Source organism: Oppia nitens, unplaced genomic scaffold (genome assembly GCF_028296485.1).
Source record: "Oppia nitens isolate AA-2021 unplaced genomic scaffold, nextdenovo-longstitch-racon4-pilon3 scaffold6_pilon_pilon_pilon, whole genome shotgun sequence".
Classification (NCBI taxonomy): Eukaryota; Metazoa; Arthropoda; class Arachnida; order Sarcoptiformes; family Oppiidae; genus Oppia; species Oppia nitens.
Genome location: NW_026533250.1, coordinates 1249094 through 1267195, shown reverse-complemented (window position 1 = coordinate 1267195; position 18102 = coordinate 1249094). Strand labels below are relative to the sequence as shown.

General features: G+C 32.0%; 2 protein-coding genes across 4 annotated transcripts; both read left to right on the top strand.

Moving 5' to 3' along the window:
- The first annotated feature begins 783 nt into the window (after positions 1-783).
- LOC128963005 (neural-cadherin-like) lies at positions 784-12257 on the top strand. Of its 3 annotated transcripts, none has more exons than XM_054309464.1 (12): positions 784-1635; positions 1692-1883; positions 1947-4514; positions 4575-4690; positions 5154-5318; positions 5513-9347; positions 9406-9490; positions 10071-10333; positions 10623-10733; positions 10791-10916; positions 10978-11049; positions 11129-12257. In XM_054309464.1, the coding sequence occupies exons 1-12, from the start codon at positions 1272-1274 to the stop codon at positions 11308-11310; spliced, it is 8079 nt and encodes a 2692-aa protein (XP_054165439.1). In that variant the 5' UTR covers positions 784-1271; the 3' UTR covers positions 11311-12257. The 3 variants fall into 3 exon arrangements, with proteins under 3 accessions (XP_054165439.1, XP_054165441.1, XP_054165440.1); XM_054309465.1 differs by lacking the exon at positions 10071-10333 and adding an exon at positions 9622-9866 and having other exon boundaries at positions 785-1635; positions 11129-12256; XM_054309466.1 differs by lacking the exons at positions 10623-10733; positions 10791-10916; positions 10978-11049; positions 11129-12257 and adding an exon at positions 9622-9866 and having other exon boundaries at positions 10071-10163.
- A 2806-nt stretch (positions 12258-15063) lies between these two features.
- On the top strand, positions 15064-17991 carry LOC128962389 (polyamine-transporting ATPase 13A3-like). Its single transcript, XM_054308761.1, has 6 exons — positions 15064-15255; positions 15311-15478; positions 15549-15805; positions 15873-16639; positions 16724-17277; positions 17329-17991. Exons 1-6 carry the CDS (start codon positions 15145-15147, stop codon positions 17989-17991), a joined length of 2520 nt encoding a protein of 839 aa, XP_054164736.1. The 5' UTR covers positions 15064-15144.
- Positions 17992-18102: the final 111 nt, after the last annotated feature.

Here is an 18102-nt window from a genome sequence, read left to right as displayed (position 1 = left end):
CAAAATAATAATTAAACTAATAGGTTGTGACCTAACCTAAACACTAATCAAATTAATTTACAAATCAATTCAAATAATAATAATAATAATATTGATGACAAAACAATTTGAAAGATATAAAAATCAAACTTTATAAAATATAAGTTATAAAATATAAGTTATAAAATATAAGTTATAAAATATAAGTTATAAATAATAAAAGTTTGTCAGAAAATTAAATTTTTGGTAAAATTGTTTAATTAAAAACATATTTAGATTTTGTTTAGAAATTATTTGGTTATTCTATACTACAGTATATGTCATATAATAGACTATAAAAAGCTTTAATGTTTTCATCGACTAATACCTGTCTTTGATTTTATTGTCACAAATGTATACAACATATCACTGACTAACTCATTGATTGACTCATTGATTGACTAATTCATGTATAGACGACTCACTGACTCACTCTCTCTCATATATGATTGCCGTCCATCACAACAACATTACTGAGCGATTCAAACGTTTGAATACAATAATCACTGACTGAATCACTAACCCCTGACTGAAGGCTTTAATCATATATAGTGTTACCTATTATTGAGGTTTGGGTTCAATATATTGCATACAATTTAAACACTAATTATATGATAACTCAAACAAATAGAGTATTGATTTGATTATATAATGTGTAATAAACTAACAATTAATTGCAATAAACATTAAATTTGTTAATAAATGAATCAATTGATTAAAATGAAAGTATAGTTAACAAGAAATGATGACAAAGGGATGGCATGTGTTTTGAATGTGAGGAACGGTAGCTGTTATGGGATGAAAGTTATGTCCAACGAGTTTGCGTTCACTTTAACTGAAAGGGCGTTGTTTTGTATGCATTGATGTGTTTGACTGTAAGCACTGTTAGCTCGCGATTGTGAGGAACGGCAGCTCTAAACTCCTCCATAGAGAGAGACTAAGCGTTAAATTGTTTTTAGTGGACGTATGAGTGCTTTGATTGCAGTGATTGACTGTTTTGACTGATTGTTGTTTTGGTCATTGAATTGAATGCAATCACTGTTTATATGAATCACAGTTTGATTTAATATTTGTTTGCCATTTGTCTCAACAGTGATAGTGATGACCAAAGCGATGGTATATTTATGATAACAACTGAAAAAGTGATTTCTGGAAACTGTTGCTGAAGTGTCTGAGCACTCATACGGTCGCCAATTGTGGTCAATGAGTATCATAAGTGCAATCAATTATCATAAAAACTTTATCACAAAGTGATGTCAAAAATGGTAGAAATTAATACCTTTTTAGTGACAGTCGTCTTATTGTCGATTGTTTGGCCAATCGATAGCACTCACGGCAATCATATTCATCATTCATCAAAATCTATGCAAAAGCGGTCAGTGAGGCCAACAAAGAGCTATGAATTCAAAGAGTCAGACGGATCCACACAAGGAATGACTGTTTTCCAATTGGACCGCAAAATATCTGAAGAAAATTACAAAATAGAAACTCCTAACAGATGGGTAACCGTCGACCTCAACGGTGCCGTCAAAGTCAAAGAGGTCTGGGATTATGAACAACTCGGAAAAGAAAAGACAATCGACTTCTGGGTGTATGCGACCGGTCCTCATCTCAATGGTTAGTCTTATGATATAATTTACTGAATATTTAATAATCTAAATATTTTGTATTAGATCTCGAAAGACAACGTATTATAATTCATTTAAAAGATGTCAACGACGAGAATCCTTATTTTATTAACAGACCGCTTCCCATGCAAGCTGTGGTTCAATTGAATGCACCGCCCGGGACACCGGTATTCAAACTCCAAGCCCGCGATCCCGACACTGATCATAATATTCATTATTTTTTGGTCAGAGATAGAAGTGAGTTAATCTAAAAACAATTATTGACTTAATTACTATTAACATTATTACTATTAATTACAGCCGGAGGTCGCTTTGAAGTCGATGAACGAAGCGGTGAAGTGAGGACTCGCGGCGCCGATCCTTTTATGCTCGACAAGGAATATGTTCTTTACGTCAAAGCTGAAGATCATAATGGGCCTACTGGTGATCGACAATTTCAATCAACCAAAGAGGAACGCCTATCAATTATGGGCGGCAAAAGACCGCCACAATTCTATTTGCCTCGATATGAGGCCACCATTCCTGAGAATCAACGAAAAGATTCTGATATTATTGAAGTAAAGGCTAAATCTTTTGCCGATAGAGACATCAGATATACTCTGAAAGCTCAGGGTAAAGGAGCCGGCACTTTCAACATTGGACCCACTAGTGGTGTCGTCAAATTGGCTAAAGAACTTGATTATGAAGAGCTCAGACAACCGAAGACATATTCATTGATAGTGACGGCAACTGAAGATTCCGGTGGTTTTTCAACATCTGTTGAGTTAACTATTAAAGTAACGGATGTTAATGATAACGCACCCCGATTTGAATTACCCGACTATCAGGCACATAATATTGACGAAGACATTCCTATTGGTACATCTATTCTTCAAGTTTCGGCCACAGATTTGGACACTGGAAAGAATGCAGAAATAGTGTATTCATTAGGTCGTGAAGAGTTTACTATCGATGAAAAAGGAATTATTTATTCAAATAAACGACTGGACGCTGACATAAATAACACTTATGTGTTGACAGTAAAGGCCACCGATAGAGGAGATCCACCAATGACTGGAACGGCCACTGTTCGCATTTACACAGAAAATAAAAATGACGAAACGCCTAAATTTAGTCAAGACGTCTATACCCCTAATGTTGATGAGAACGCCGGACCCAATACTTTAGTAACAACTGTAGTGGCGAGTGATAAGGACGGCGATAATATTCATTTTGGATTTGTTGGCGGAGGTACCACTTCGGGAATGTTTACTATAGAAGAACGAACTGGAGTTATTCGGCTTATATCTGGAGAAATTGAATTAGATAAAGACAAATATGAATTGAATGTGACGGCTAGGGATGACGGTTCCTGTTGTAAAAACGGTGCGCTCACCACACATACGAGTACAGCATTAGTGGTAGTTTTCATAACCGATGTCAACGATAATAAACCCATTTTTGAAGAATGCGGACTTTATGCTCCACAAGTAGAAGAAGGTGCCCCCAGTGGAACAACTGTTATCACAGTTAAGGCTACCGATCAAGATAAAGGTCACAACGGTCAGGTCAGATACTCTATTGTTCAACAACCCAATCAAAAAGGAACTAAATTTCTTGTCGATGAAGTGACCGGAGAAATAAAAACCAATAAAGTGTTTGATAGAGAGGGAGACGACGGCCGCTTCGTTAGTGTTACAGTCAAAGCCGTTGATAGGGGTTCGCCTCCTTTAGAAGGCGTTTGCTCTTTTAAGGTCGAAATAACTGATATTAACGACAATCCACCACTTTTTGATAGACAAGAATATAAAGAGAATGTCAAACAGGATACTCCTATTGGAACAAACATATTGCGTGTTTCAGCATCTGATGAAGATGCCGACAACAATGGCGCCATTACTTACAACTTAACAGCTCCTACTGAAAAATCTGATATTCATTACTTTGCCATTAATCCAGAATCCGGTTGGATTATGCTTAAGCGACCACTTGATAGGGATCAATATCATCTAAGAGCCATTGCAACAGATAACGGCTTTCCACAACACAGAGCTTCGGTTGAAATTGTAATAGATGTGGTCGACAGAGCAAACAATCCACCCATTTGGGATCAACCCGTTTACGGACCCATTTCTATTAAAGAGAACCTCGATGTTGGACGCAAAGTGATATCAATTAAAGCTCGATCGGGTATTCCCGACAATCCAACGGTGTTTTACTCTTTAATGAGAGGCGGAACGGAACAGACTAACAAAAGAGACAGTTTTTATTTGAGTCAAAGGGTTGAAAATGAGGTGACCTGGGCTGACATTTTTGTCAATTATCCACTCGATTATGAAAAAATACAACAATATAATCTAACAATTCGTGTCGAAAACAATGGTATTCAACAATTAGCATCCGAGGCAACTGTTTATATTGTATTAGAAGATGTAAACGATGAAATACCATTGTTCATTGAAAGGGAACAGGAGACTGTTTTGGAAGGTATGCCGTCCGGTACTAAAGTAACACAAGTTCAGGCCATTGATAGGGACGGCACTTATCCCAACAATAAAGTCTATTATGGAATTGAATCTAAAGATGGAAGTGACCGCTTCTTTTCAATTGATCGCGAAACTGGAGAAATATATACTAAAGTAGAGTTTGATAGAGAAGAAAAACAGGCTTACGCTATATTAGTCAAAGCTGAAGATGGGGCCCCATCTGATAGACCTAATAGAAAAGCACAAGAACCCAATTCAGTGACAAAATACATCCGTATTGGAATCGGTGATAAAAATGATAATCCACCCTATTTTGATCAACAACTATATGAAGCCGAAGTCAATGAAGATGAAGATATTCAACACACAGTCATTACAGTTACCGCCAAAGATAAAGACGAATGTAAGTTATATATGAAATAGTATTGAAATGTGTGTTTAAAATAACTAATTTATAAAACAGCCTCAAAGATTCGTTATGAGATAACCCGGGGTAATCAGGGTGGAGCGTTTGCCGTCAAAAATGAGACGGGTGCTATCTATGTGGCCGGACCTCTTGATTATGAAACTCGAAAAGAGGTATTGTTTTTTTTGACTTGTATTCAGTTTTTTGTTTGTTATTGTTTTTATTTGTTTGGGTTTTTTAAACGAGTAAACCGTAAGTAAATGTTATGAGCAAATGACATATATTTCAGTATAAACTACGATTGGTTGCGTCCGACAACTTGAACGAGAATTTTACGACAGTTATCATTCATATTAAAGACGTTAACGATAATCCTCCGACATTTGATCGGCCAACTTATGAGACACAGATTACTGAAGAGGATGACAGACATGTTCCCAAACGAATACTTCAGGTCATTGCAATCCATCACTTGATGTGTACACATGTCTTGTCATTGTTGTTAATGTTGTTATTTGGCATCACTTGAAACCATTGAATGTTTTTTATAAATTTTATTATTTGATTTTAATTATAATTTTGCACGATTTATGGCATGTTTTTATTATTTTGTTGTCCCCATTGCCTTATGTTTAGTATGAATTAACTTTGGTTGCATCCGATACTTTGAAAGAAAATCACACCAAAGTTAGAATCCATGTGAAAGATGTTAATGATTTGCCCCCAAAATTTGACCAAAGCTCGTATGAGACCACTATTCTTGAAGAAGACTCAGTTGGTCTTCCGAAAGGCATTCTTAAGGTATTGTTTTAAAATTACAAACAATAGGTCTTTCACTTTGGTATGAATGCTGATCACAACTTTAACTTATTTATATTTACGTCAAACCTTGCATTTTGTCTAATTTGTAATATTATATTTCAAAGTTTTCAAGCATATATTATTATTAAATTTATTATTATCACAATTTAACATAATATTGTTGGTACGTATAGGTGACGGCAACCGATGGAGATCGAGACCGTCCGCAGCAAATAGTTTATTTCCTTACAGGTCAGGGCATTGATGACGATCACCCGCAGAATAGCAAATTTGCAATCAATACAACTTCTGGTGAAATCTATGTATTGCGACCTTTGGATCGTGATTTACCTACCGGTCGATCGCAATGGAGATTCACTGTATTTGCTGAAGACGAAGGAGGAAATGGATTAGTTGGTTACGCAGATGTTTTGGTTAATCTTAAAGACATTAACGACAATGCGCCATTTTTTCCATATTCAATTTATACGGGTAATGTTACTGAGAATGGAACAGCTGGTATGACTGTTATGACAATGACTGCCACCGATTACGACGACCCGAGCGAAGGTCTTCACGCGAAACTCAAATACTCTATTGAACAAAACCAAGTCAATGAAAACGGCGAACTTATCTTTACTATTGATGAAGAAACTGGTGTTATCTCTACTGCTGTTTGTTGTTTAGATCGCGAAACAAATCCCGAATATACCATAAAAGTTGTTGCTATGGATGGTGGAGGACTTAAAGGCACTGGAACAGCTACAATCAAAATTAAAGATATTAACGATATGCCTCCAGAATTTACTAAAAAGGATTGGTTTGTAGAAGTGGATGAAACGGAAGGCGACAGTCTTCCAGAAGTACCAATTCTTGTTGTATCAGTCAATGATGGAGATCTATTGGAAACAAATCGATTTAGTTATAAAGTTATTGACAATGCATTTGGTTCGGATAAGTTTACAATGGTTACCAATTCTGATGGTACCGGCTCTCTAAAAGTCGCCAAACCTCTGGATTATGAAGATTTACAACAACGTTTCGGTTTTAATATAACAATATCTGTTAGCGATAACGGCGGCGAACAAGTGGACAGCTATCACATTGACTACGCAAAAGTGAACGTTAGGTTACGTGATATTAATGATAACAAACCTGAATTTGAAAAGCCAAACATCGAAGTGACTGTTCTCGAAGATTCTAAAGAAGGCACGAGTTTGGCCACATTTCTGGCCACAGATGCAGATCAGGGCGGAAAGTCACGTGTTAGCTATCAAATTGATCGCACATCTGATAAACGCCGACAATTCAGTATTGATCAAAATGGTGTCGTAAAAATACAACGAATGCTTGATCGTGAAGAGACACCCAGACATCAGGTGAAGATATTGGCCGTTGACGATGGAGTGCCTCCGCGTACAGCAACTGCTACACTGACTGTTGTGGTCGGAGATATCAATGACAATGCTCCACGATTTCTTAAAGATTATCGACCAGTTATTACGGAACATAACTCTCCCGGAAAAGTGGAAGAAATATTAGCCACCGATGACGATGATAGGTCTAAAGGCAATGGACCGCCGTTTACCTTTAGAATGGATCCCAACGCACCCGATCTCATCAGAAAATTTTTTGATGTACAACACGACCCTAAGGGTGCAAATGGAGACGGAATGGCTATCGTTCAGTCAAAAGAAAAGTTTGATAGAGAAACTCAAAAAGAATATTTGGTTCCTATTATTATTAAAGATAGTGGATATCCATCAATGACCGGAACCAGTACTTTGACTGTAATTATTGGTGACATAAATGACAATCGTATGCATCCGGGCAGCAAAAACATATTTGTTTATAATTTTAAAGGACAGTCGCCTCCAACTCAAATCGGTAGAGTTCATGTCGAAGACTTGGATGATTGGGACTTACCCGACAAAACTTTCTTCTGGGAGGGCAATACTCCGCATCCATTATTTGATTTAAATCCTGACGACGGAATGATTACAATGAAAAATGTAACAAATGGTGAATATTTTCTAAAGTTTAATATTTATGACCGCAAACATACGCAAGAAGTTCCGGCTAATGTAACAGTTGTTGTGAAAGAGATTCCTGAAGAAGCAATTTATAATTCGGGATCAATTAGAGTGTCGGGAATTACATCGGAAGAATTTATTCGTGTTTGGAATTATCAACAGCAGAGACAACACATGTCAATGTATGAAAAATTTAAAGACGTATTGGCCCGCATTCTGAAAGTCGATAAGAATAATGTGGATGTGTTTAGTGTGATAACTAAACAAGAAAGACCTCCGCAAACAGATATCCGTTTTGCAGCTCATGGATCTCCTTATCAAAAGTCTGTCTTCCTCGACGGTGCTGTTAGTTTAAATAGAAGAGTCATTGAACATGAAGTTGGCATTAATATTACATTAGTCGGAATTGACGAATGTCTCATCGAGAATGTAAATTGCGAGTCCAGTTGTACTAATATATTGGAAATAAATCCTCAACCAATTGTAGTGAATGCCAACCGAACCTCTTTTGTTGGCGTAAATGTGTGGACAAAAGCAAAATGTGTTTGCGGTGCACGAGATTTTACCGAAGTTGAGACGTGTCGCAAAATGCCTCCTCCGTGTCATAACGGTGGCCGATGTACCGACACTTCAGTTGGTGTACTCTGCAAATGTCCCGAAGGATATACAGGTCCTCAATGCCAAATGCCTGTGCGATCATTCAGAGGTGATGGCTGGGCATGGTTTGCACCACTGCAACAATGCCAAGACTCGCATCTAAGTCTTGAGTTTATGACCCGAACACCAAATGGTCTTATATTTTATAATGGACCTATTGTTGAGCCAGTAATGGGAATGAAAGCCGTCAGAGACTTTATATCATTGGAGTTATTCAGAGGAAAATTAAGATTTTTGATCGATTTTGGTTCGGGAACGGCTGAACTTACACTTAATCCTCTCGGAGATCTACACGACGGTGAATGGCATAAAGTCGATATATTCTGGTCTAAAGAATCGGCACGTCTTATGCTTGACAATTGTGTCGGTACTCTTATTGATGAAGTAGATCCACCAAAGATAGATAGATCACGATGTGAAAATATAACTCGAATTGTCGGCTTTAATGAATATCTTAATGTGAATTCTCCGCTTCAAATCGGAGGAGTACTTATTGGACACAAACCAATTGATAATTATTATGACTGGCATTACTTGCCATCGAAAGAAGGTTTTAATGGTTGCATTAAAAACTTCATTCACAACTCAATAACGTATGACTTGGGATCTCCTGGAAGTTCTGAGAGAAGCGAACCGGGATGTCCTGTCTCTGATGATCAGTGCAATGCCAATGCCATTACTAAGAAATGTTTTCACGGAGAATGTATCGGCACTTACAACTCTGCCCGTTGTCTTTGTGACTCTGGCTGGTGGGGCGCACGATGTGATAAAGAGACGCAATCGAAAATGTTTCAACAAAGTAGTTATATTAAATACGCCCTGTCCTTCGAACCCGACGCTTACAAAACTGATATTCAGCTAATGTTCCGCACCCGACAAAAACACGGCGAACTGTTTCGAGTGGCTTCAAAACATGGCCGCGAATATTGTGTACTTGAAATCAAAGACAAAAAATTGCGGTTTAAATTTAATTTAAATAATTTGAGATCTTCTGAAGAAAGAGAGTTATGGCTGCCATTTGTGTATATCAGTGACGGTCAGTGGCATTCAGTTCACGTACAACGCTTCGGCAGCACTGCTTCCATAGCATTAGACGGTGGCGGTGGACGTCGTTTTAATGAAATAATTGATTACGAAGGGTTGCACCAACTCTTGCCCGTCGAAAAACAAAATGTGATCGCCGGAGGAGATGTCCAATATGTCGGTCCCGGTGTTACTGTTGTAGAATCTGATTTCCAAGAAGGATGTATGAATGATATACGACTTGACCAGAGATATCTTCCAATGGAAAATGGATCTGAAAATGCAGCTGTAGTTGAATGGAGGAATCTCTTGAATGGTAATAGTTATGGTTATTATTAACATTTTAGTTATGAAGAAATTGTTTTTTTCGATAGGCTGTCCCTCAAACAATCCCTGTGAAGGCATTCATTGTAATCATCCGTTTGAATGCGTTGATCTCTGGATGATTCATGAGTGCAGGTAAGATAACATTGTTTAACAATTGCATGTCTGAGCATAATCTAAGCTTTTGGGTTAATTAACACAATTAATGTTTACACTAATGGGTTAACGGTTTTTGGTGTTGATTGCATGCACTCTTTGACTAATAGATGCCCGGCTGGCTTTACCAGTACTTATGATGGGAAAAATTGCACGGATTTGAATGAATGTGAAACATTGAATCCGTGTCAAAATGGGGGCACCTGTATGAACCTCGATAAAGGAAATGGCTATTATTGTATCTGTCCTGAAGGCTATTCTGGAGAGCTTTGCAGTGCTCAGCAAATTGGAAAAGAGGTCCAATTGTCGAGCGCTGCCCTTATGATGATTATTATATGTCTCGTTAATATTATGAGTGAGTATTTCCATGGCTTTACTAATTATTATATATATATTCTTAAATATAATACTAATAACTTATACACTGAATGTAATTAATACTAATATTTTAAATAACGGGTTACTATTACTGTCTAAACTAAAACGGGTTGAAACTAACTAAACAATTAATTGAAATATAAGGTGAGATTTGCTTATAAAATACGATTTAAACAAACAGTTGTCCGACTGGTCTTCAAATGACTGGCAATAGACTCGGTTGTGAAGACAAGAATGAATGTGATTATCATCCGTGTGGTAGAGGAGGTCAATGTTTTAATGTAGAAAATGGAGGCGGATATTGGTGTGACTGTCCTATTGATGGCTTTCGATGTGATAATTGTAGCTGTGATGAGGGGCCATACCTACGACACGCTCACGCAACCATTGGATTAGGGGGCGACGCTTTAGCTATTATTATATTATCACTTATTTTTTACTTAAGTAAGACAGTGTCTCAATTTGGTCATTCGGTGTCTATTATAAACTTATAAATTAAATGAATTAAATTAGTTTTAATTGTTATATAGTTTATATATTCTTAGTTTTATACTTATATTATAATAATTAATATTAGTCAATTTGACTTACAGTATAAATATAGTTTAATATTTATATTATTTATAGTCATAATATAAATAGCATTTATATAATTTTAGTTTATTATTTATCGATATAATTATCTAAACATTATAATAGTTTAAAAAACTAATGAATTGTATATAAAAAATAGTTCTCGTTTTGGTAATCGTTGCCTACACTCGAAGTCGTCGTCCACACCATAAGTTTGGCAATGAAATGGACGATGACGTACGAGAAAATATCATCACTTATGATGACGAGGGTATGTCTTAGATATTTAAATGATTGGTTGAAAATTAATTTATGGTTTTTATTAAAGGTGGCGGTGAAGATGATATGAACGCTTACGATATAACGCCATTACGTATCCCAATTGATCCAACAACCGGTGCTATGATTGGTAAAGACAAACCTGGAATTATTAAAGATATGCGTCAACGACAATGTATGTTTTAATAATTAATAATAAGTTTTTAAAACATTTTCTTATTGTATATTAATTATAGTTGATCCCAATCGAGACGTTGGAGAGTTGATTCGTGAAAACTTAGAAAAGGCAGACAATGATCCAAATGCTCGTAAAGATAATTATTATTATTGTTTTGTAATTATAATTATATTATTATTAAACAACTTATCAATGATTTGTATATAAAGCGCCTTTCGATGACTTAAGGAATTACGCTTACGAAGGCTGTGGCAGTACTAGTGGCTCATTGAGCTCATTAGCCTCAGGAATGGATGACAACGAACAAGATTTTGATTATCTTAACAGATGGGGACCGAGATTTGCTGCACTCTCTGCTATGTATGGACAGGGAGAGAGTGAAGACGAATAAAATGATAGCCAAATATTTCAAAGATCTCATCTAATTTAACACAAATGTTATATATATTGTAAATAATGACTTTATCGACAAATAATCCAATCAATCGACACAATGTTTAAGTCAGCACTTAAAAGGATTATTATTATTACTGTTTTAATTTTAGAATCAATTTTAGAGAAAAAACTGCAATAATGTTATGGATTAATTAACAAATCAAAATGAAAACATGACATACAATGACCAACAATTGGCACATTTATAGCCGTCCCTTACTTTTAATATTATATTACTATTATAGTGTTGAATGAAAGTGTTTTAAAATGCTTGACGGCTCAAGACATTAATGACAGATATGCTAAGTGCTTACGATTGTGATTATCATTGACTACTAATACGTGACATTATATAAAAGTGAATCATAACTACAACTGCTCAACAAATGAATCATAAATGCCATCAAATTTGACTTATTTTACATTTGATATATTCCGGCAATTCTGATGAAGAATGTGTTTATAACTAATTGTCTGTCGATTTATTTGTTGTTTTATACGATATTTTATATGATTTATACACATTTATACTTTAGATAATAATAATCGGCCCAAAACTGCCATTTTATTATCAATCTGTTAAACGATTTGATTTTAAAGTGATTTTTAATTGACAATTATGTACAGCCTTTCGATAAGGAAACGCATTGATTGACCACTTTTTAGGCTATAATTAGCAGCTCTTAAACATTCCAAACAAATAATAAATTTGTAAATTATTTACAATTATTTTAATTATTGATTTTTATACTTTTAATTACACCATTATATTCAACTACATTTTACTTATGTGCCAATTTTTAGTATGTCTAATAACTTTAATTATTAAAATATTCACTTATTTCAATAATTCATTTATTTATTAGATAGTCTTTTATCTTATTTTTCATATTTTACGACTTATTTGTTATGATTATAACAATAATAAAAATCTGTGATTTCTTGTATTTATTTACTTTTTTAGTGTCTGTTTTTTAAAATGTTTGTCTATATTTTTGTGATAACTGTTTAATTTAGGGTATTTAGCAGTTTTAGAAAATTATTTGTTAAAACAATGCGTTTCACTTTTTGGGAAAGATTTTTATTAATAATTAATTCAATACTTAATAAATGACAGCTTTTTTTTGCCATTCAATTAAAATGTCAAATGCTTTAAAATAATTTTATACATTTAAAAATCTAAGTTTATATATAAATGTTTAACTAAAATAGCTAATTAATTATTATACAGGTATAATAAAATAACTTAAATAAATGCAAACACAACCAGTATTTAAAACTGCCATAAAATGTAATAATTGTTTGGCAAACACTAGTCATTCATTTGTAAACAATTATCATAATTACATTAATTCTTGATAAACATTAAGTTTAATTTATTATTTAAAAAACATATTAATAATTGAATTGATTTTTCTATCATAACTTTATATATAAAGTTAGTTTTTATCGTATGTTGAGCCACATCTTCCTTATTGAGAAAAAACAATTTACAACTCAATAATTTGTAATGATTTCAATTTTGTAAATATTTTTTGATAAAAATAATGTCTAAATGTGCCTGAATTTTGACTCTAAAGATGATTACTCAGAGATAGTCAACTAAAACAATGTCTAAATTACTAATAATAATCAAATAAATAATTATTTCTATTGAGTAAAGAGTCTTGAGTTAACTGACATCATCGGCACTAATAATGGCATTCAAATAAATGTTTTGCTAAATTATATAATAAAATGTATATTTGAATGATGTTTTATTTATATATATATATTGTTTAACAATGTGTAAGCAATTTATATTTAGTGACAATACAGAGATTCATTGATCTATTAATTAATAGTGTTTTTTGTTAGTAAAGCAACAAATTGTGTGAATTTGTATTCTTGTGCCTCGTTTTACACGTTTTTTAGATATACTTTTGTCCCTCAAATCAAACATATAAATACTGTTTTCTCTCAATTCATAACAATCTTTATATATATATATATATATAATATATATCTTTAAAAAGACCAATTTTTCTAATTGTAATCAAATTTGTTTACATTTTTCATTATTTATTAATATTAATGATATTATTCATAAATAAAATACAATATAATAATTAAATTGTAAAACATTTAGTCAATAAAAAATTATTAATTAAATTACTTGTTTGTTAATATTTAACTTACATTAATAATTGTGTAAATATTTTGAATGATACTATGAAACTGACATTTTGAATATTACACAAATTTGACAAATAAACAAATTAATTAATTATAATATTATCATTGGTAATTGTTATTAAGGCTACAATAATAATAATAATAAATGTTTTATTAAATACTAACATAAATTTAAATAAACAATATATAATTAAATAATAATTTTTAAATAAAAAAATTAATAAATACTTTAATAATCTTTTTTCATAATAATCTTTAAATCAATTTTATTACTTAGACTACATGTTATTTAGCATGTTTTCAATATAGTACTAATGGACTTATATAATAATATACTGTAAATCAATTATATAATGTACAATAAAATTATATTTTATATACTTTACAGCAATTAGTTTAATATTTAATTATTGTTAGAATAGGAATAATTAAAATTACTGTAAACTTCTGTCTTTTTAATTAGTTATTTATAAACAATATTACATTTTATTGTTTTATTGCTAACATTATTTCAAAATTATTTTATTTAATCAAATATTATCTTTTAACACAAAATATTGATGGCCTGTGTGTCATAATAAAGCAAATGTTTTTTAAATTGATTATAATCTTCATTGATATCATAATTATATTAAATATAAAATCAATATTATAAACAAATAAAAATTAATAGTTATAAAAAAGAGCAATGAATACATTGATTGCGTAAAAATATTTACAAAGCACTAAATAAATTTAGACAATAAGTTTAGACAATTAATTTATAATAATTAATATTACTGTAATATTACTGTAATATTACTGTAATATTACTGTAATATTACTGTACCATAAATACTGGACATTAAATATTAAAGATAACCTAAAACCATAAAGTCATTTGAAAAATATTTTATTGGTGTAAATATACAGTAGTTTATTATAAATAAAATAAAATTAGTTAATATTTTATTCTATTTATTTTGGATATAAATTTATATTAGTTCAGGATTTATGTTATATACTATTTCTTTATAATTTTTTCTATAATAATAATAATAATGATATATATATTAAATATTTATTTTTTGTTTTGAATTAAACAACATTTTTAGAATTTGTAGATATATGACGAAATATTTATAATATAAATATTATTATCATAATATAAATAAAATAAACCGGATAAATTACAAAATATGATAATTTAAAAATTAAATATTTTATAGTACGTTATAATATTAAATTTGCTAAGTTTGCCAAGTTCATTTTTACAATACTTTATCAATAAAATTTAATAAAAGTTTTTAATTAGTTGAATGTTTATGATATTAAAAGATAGCTTAATTGTATATTATAATATAATAAATTGTAAAATGCTTTATGACATTAATTACACTGTTATTTAATTAATTATTTTAATTAATAGTATAAATTTATGTAATAAAATTGATATAAAACTAATATTGTTAAATAACGTCAAACAAATTTGATTAAAATCTTAAGTGTTCACAAATAATTGCAATAATATTTGATAAATCTTTTAAAAAGTGATCATTTAATTTTGAATCCAACAAACGTTTAATTACTTGTCTCTAAAGTACTGTAAAGTAATTTACAATTGAATTTGTTAGGCATGAAAGTATGGGATGGCATACAATCCAAATTTCCTGACAATAATGAAAATAAAAATATTAATTTCAATAATAAATTGTCCGATAATATTGGCGATGACGACGAAAAAATGGTATAATTGTCTAATAAATATAAGTTTTTAATTCTAAATATAAGTCTATTTATAGGAAATTTTCTATTATGAGAAACATTGGCTTAAAAGTATCTTAACTTATATTTTGATAATTTTGACGATTTTTATCCTAAAATTGCTATTCTTTTGGAGACCTCATTGGGAACTGTATTTCACTCATAGAAGATGTTCATCAAATGTTGCAGATTCTGTGATTCTGATTGTAATTTTGATACTAAATTGATATAAATTGTTCACTAAATTTTAATAATTATGTTATTTATAAAAATTAGGATAAATATAATCAGATATTTACAGAAAAAGTGGTTTTATTCAATAATAAGAACAATGACAGTAAATATGTGATCCCAGAATCTGACGGTAACTTTCAAAGTGTCAGTTCTTTGAGATATTTTATAAACAAAAAGCTTCGGTATCTTTGGAGTGAAAAGACCAACAAATTTGAAAAACTTTATGGTTTAGATCGGGATATACTTTGCCAAACAATTGGTCAACACAGGGGTCTTACAGATGAACAACAATTTCAAAGGTTTGACTTTTCTCGTATGTTTATACTGTAGTATTAATTATTAAAATTAAATCATATATATATATAGAGCTCTAGTTTTTGGTGAAAATAAAATTGAAATCAAAGTCGAGTCATATTTTGAGATTTTATTCAAAGAAGTATTGACTCCTTTTTATGTGTTTCAAGTGGCGGCTATTATACTGTGGTGTTTGGATGAGTACTACTATTACGGCTCATTTATTTTGGTGATGTCTATCGCTTCCCTTCTTTCAAGTGTTCTTCAGATTCGTCGAAATCAAAAACAACTTCGAAAGACAGTCGGCGGAGAACAGATGGTTGAGGTCTGGAAGGGAGGAGACGTATATCAGACACAAGACTCAAACAATTTGGTTCCGGGAGATGTCATAGTATTGCCATCAAATGACTTTGAAATGATATGCGATGTCGTCCTTCTCAATGGTAACGCTATTGTCGACGAAAGTATGTTAACCGGAGAGAGTGTTCCGGTCATGAAAACTGGTATTCCTTTGAGTCCTTCGGAGTTCAATTACAAACACCACTTCAAACACATTATATTTTCGGGAACTAAAGTAATTCAAACCCGATATTATGGCAATCAAAAGGTTAAAGCAGTTGTCATTCGTACCAGTTTTCAGACTGCAAAGGGAGAGTTGGTTCGCTCTATTCTGTTCCCTAAACCGGTTGACTTTAAATTTAATCGACACATAAATCAGTTTATTATAATAATGATATGCCTGTCGTTGTCGGGATTTATATACACTTTTGTTATTAAAGCAAAACGCGATGAAAGTTTAGGCGATATTATAATCAAAGCGCTTGATTTATTTACAATAGGTATTAATAAAATTATTTTTAATAGAAATTACTATAAATTACAAAATGATTTGATTTATAATAATGATTATTAATAATTTGTAGCGGTTCCACCTGAATTACCTGCTTCTATGACAATCGCCAGTATTTTTGTTGATAACCGACTCAGAGCTAATCAGATCTATTGTATGTCACCCAAGTCTATCAATATGTCTGGTTGTGTGGATTGTGTTTGTTTTGATAAAACCGGAACACTTACTGAAGATGAGCTCAGTTTGGCTGAAGTTTTGCCAATAAATCTTAAAACAAAAAAATTTACGGATCCTATAACTTGTTTGGAAGATCAACAATTGAGTCCAATATTAATATGTGTGGCCAGTTGTCACTCACTGACTATATTAGATTCAAATATAATTGGCGATCCATTGGATATTATAATGTTTGAATCAACTAAATGGGTGTTAGAAGAGCCTGAAGTTAGCGATTCAAGTAAATATGATCTGTTGGCGCCTACTATAGTAAAGCCTCCATATGTTATGGGTGTCGATGACTCACCTCAAGTCGGAATATTACGACAGTTCCCATTCTCATCACATTTAAGCCGTATGTCTGTCATCACTCGGGTGTTGTGTGAAAATGAATATCAACTATACGTAAAGGTATTGTAGTTTTTATTTAAGTAAAACAATTATAACATTAGATTATTATAGGGAGCGCCTGAAGTAATAGCAACTCTTTGCGATCCAAATACTGTTCCCAAAGATTTTGATCAAAAATTGTTGGAATACACAGAAAAAAGTTATAGAGTTTTAGCGTTGGCTTACAAACCATTACAAGATATGGATTATATTGAAGTTCAAAGAGCGAAAAGAGATGAACTCGAAATTGATCTCATTTTCCTGGCTTTGGTTGTTATGAAAAACAATTTAAAAGATAAAACAATCGAAACAATCGATGAATTAAAAAGAGCAAACATAAGAACATTGATGGCAACGGGAGATAATCTGATGACAGCTTTAAGTGTAGCTCAAGAGTGTCACATCATTGATAAAAATGATCCGATTATTATTATCGACACTTTTACCGACAGTGATGGCACTCCAAGACTTGAATGCAAATACAAGAATCCGGTCAAGAATTCCAAGGAATCGCTAAAAGAAGTGAATTTACAAATTGAAAACAGATCTCATTTGGGTCTAACAGGAAATACATTCAAAATAATTCACGACTACTACTCATATCTAATACCAAAACTGATAGTTTGTGGCACTGTATTCGCCAGAATGTCACCCGAAAACAAACAACAACTCATTGAAGATCTTCAACAATACGGATATATAGTCTCAATGGTAAATGACATTAACTTATATTAACATTTAAATCAAATTACTAAATTGTTATAATTTATTAGACAGGTAATTTGTGATTTTAAAAAATCAATAACAACTGGTAGTATTAAATGTATATATTTTGTAAATATTAAA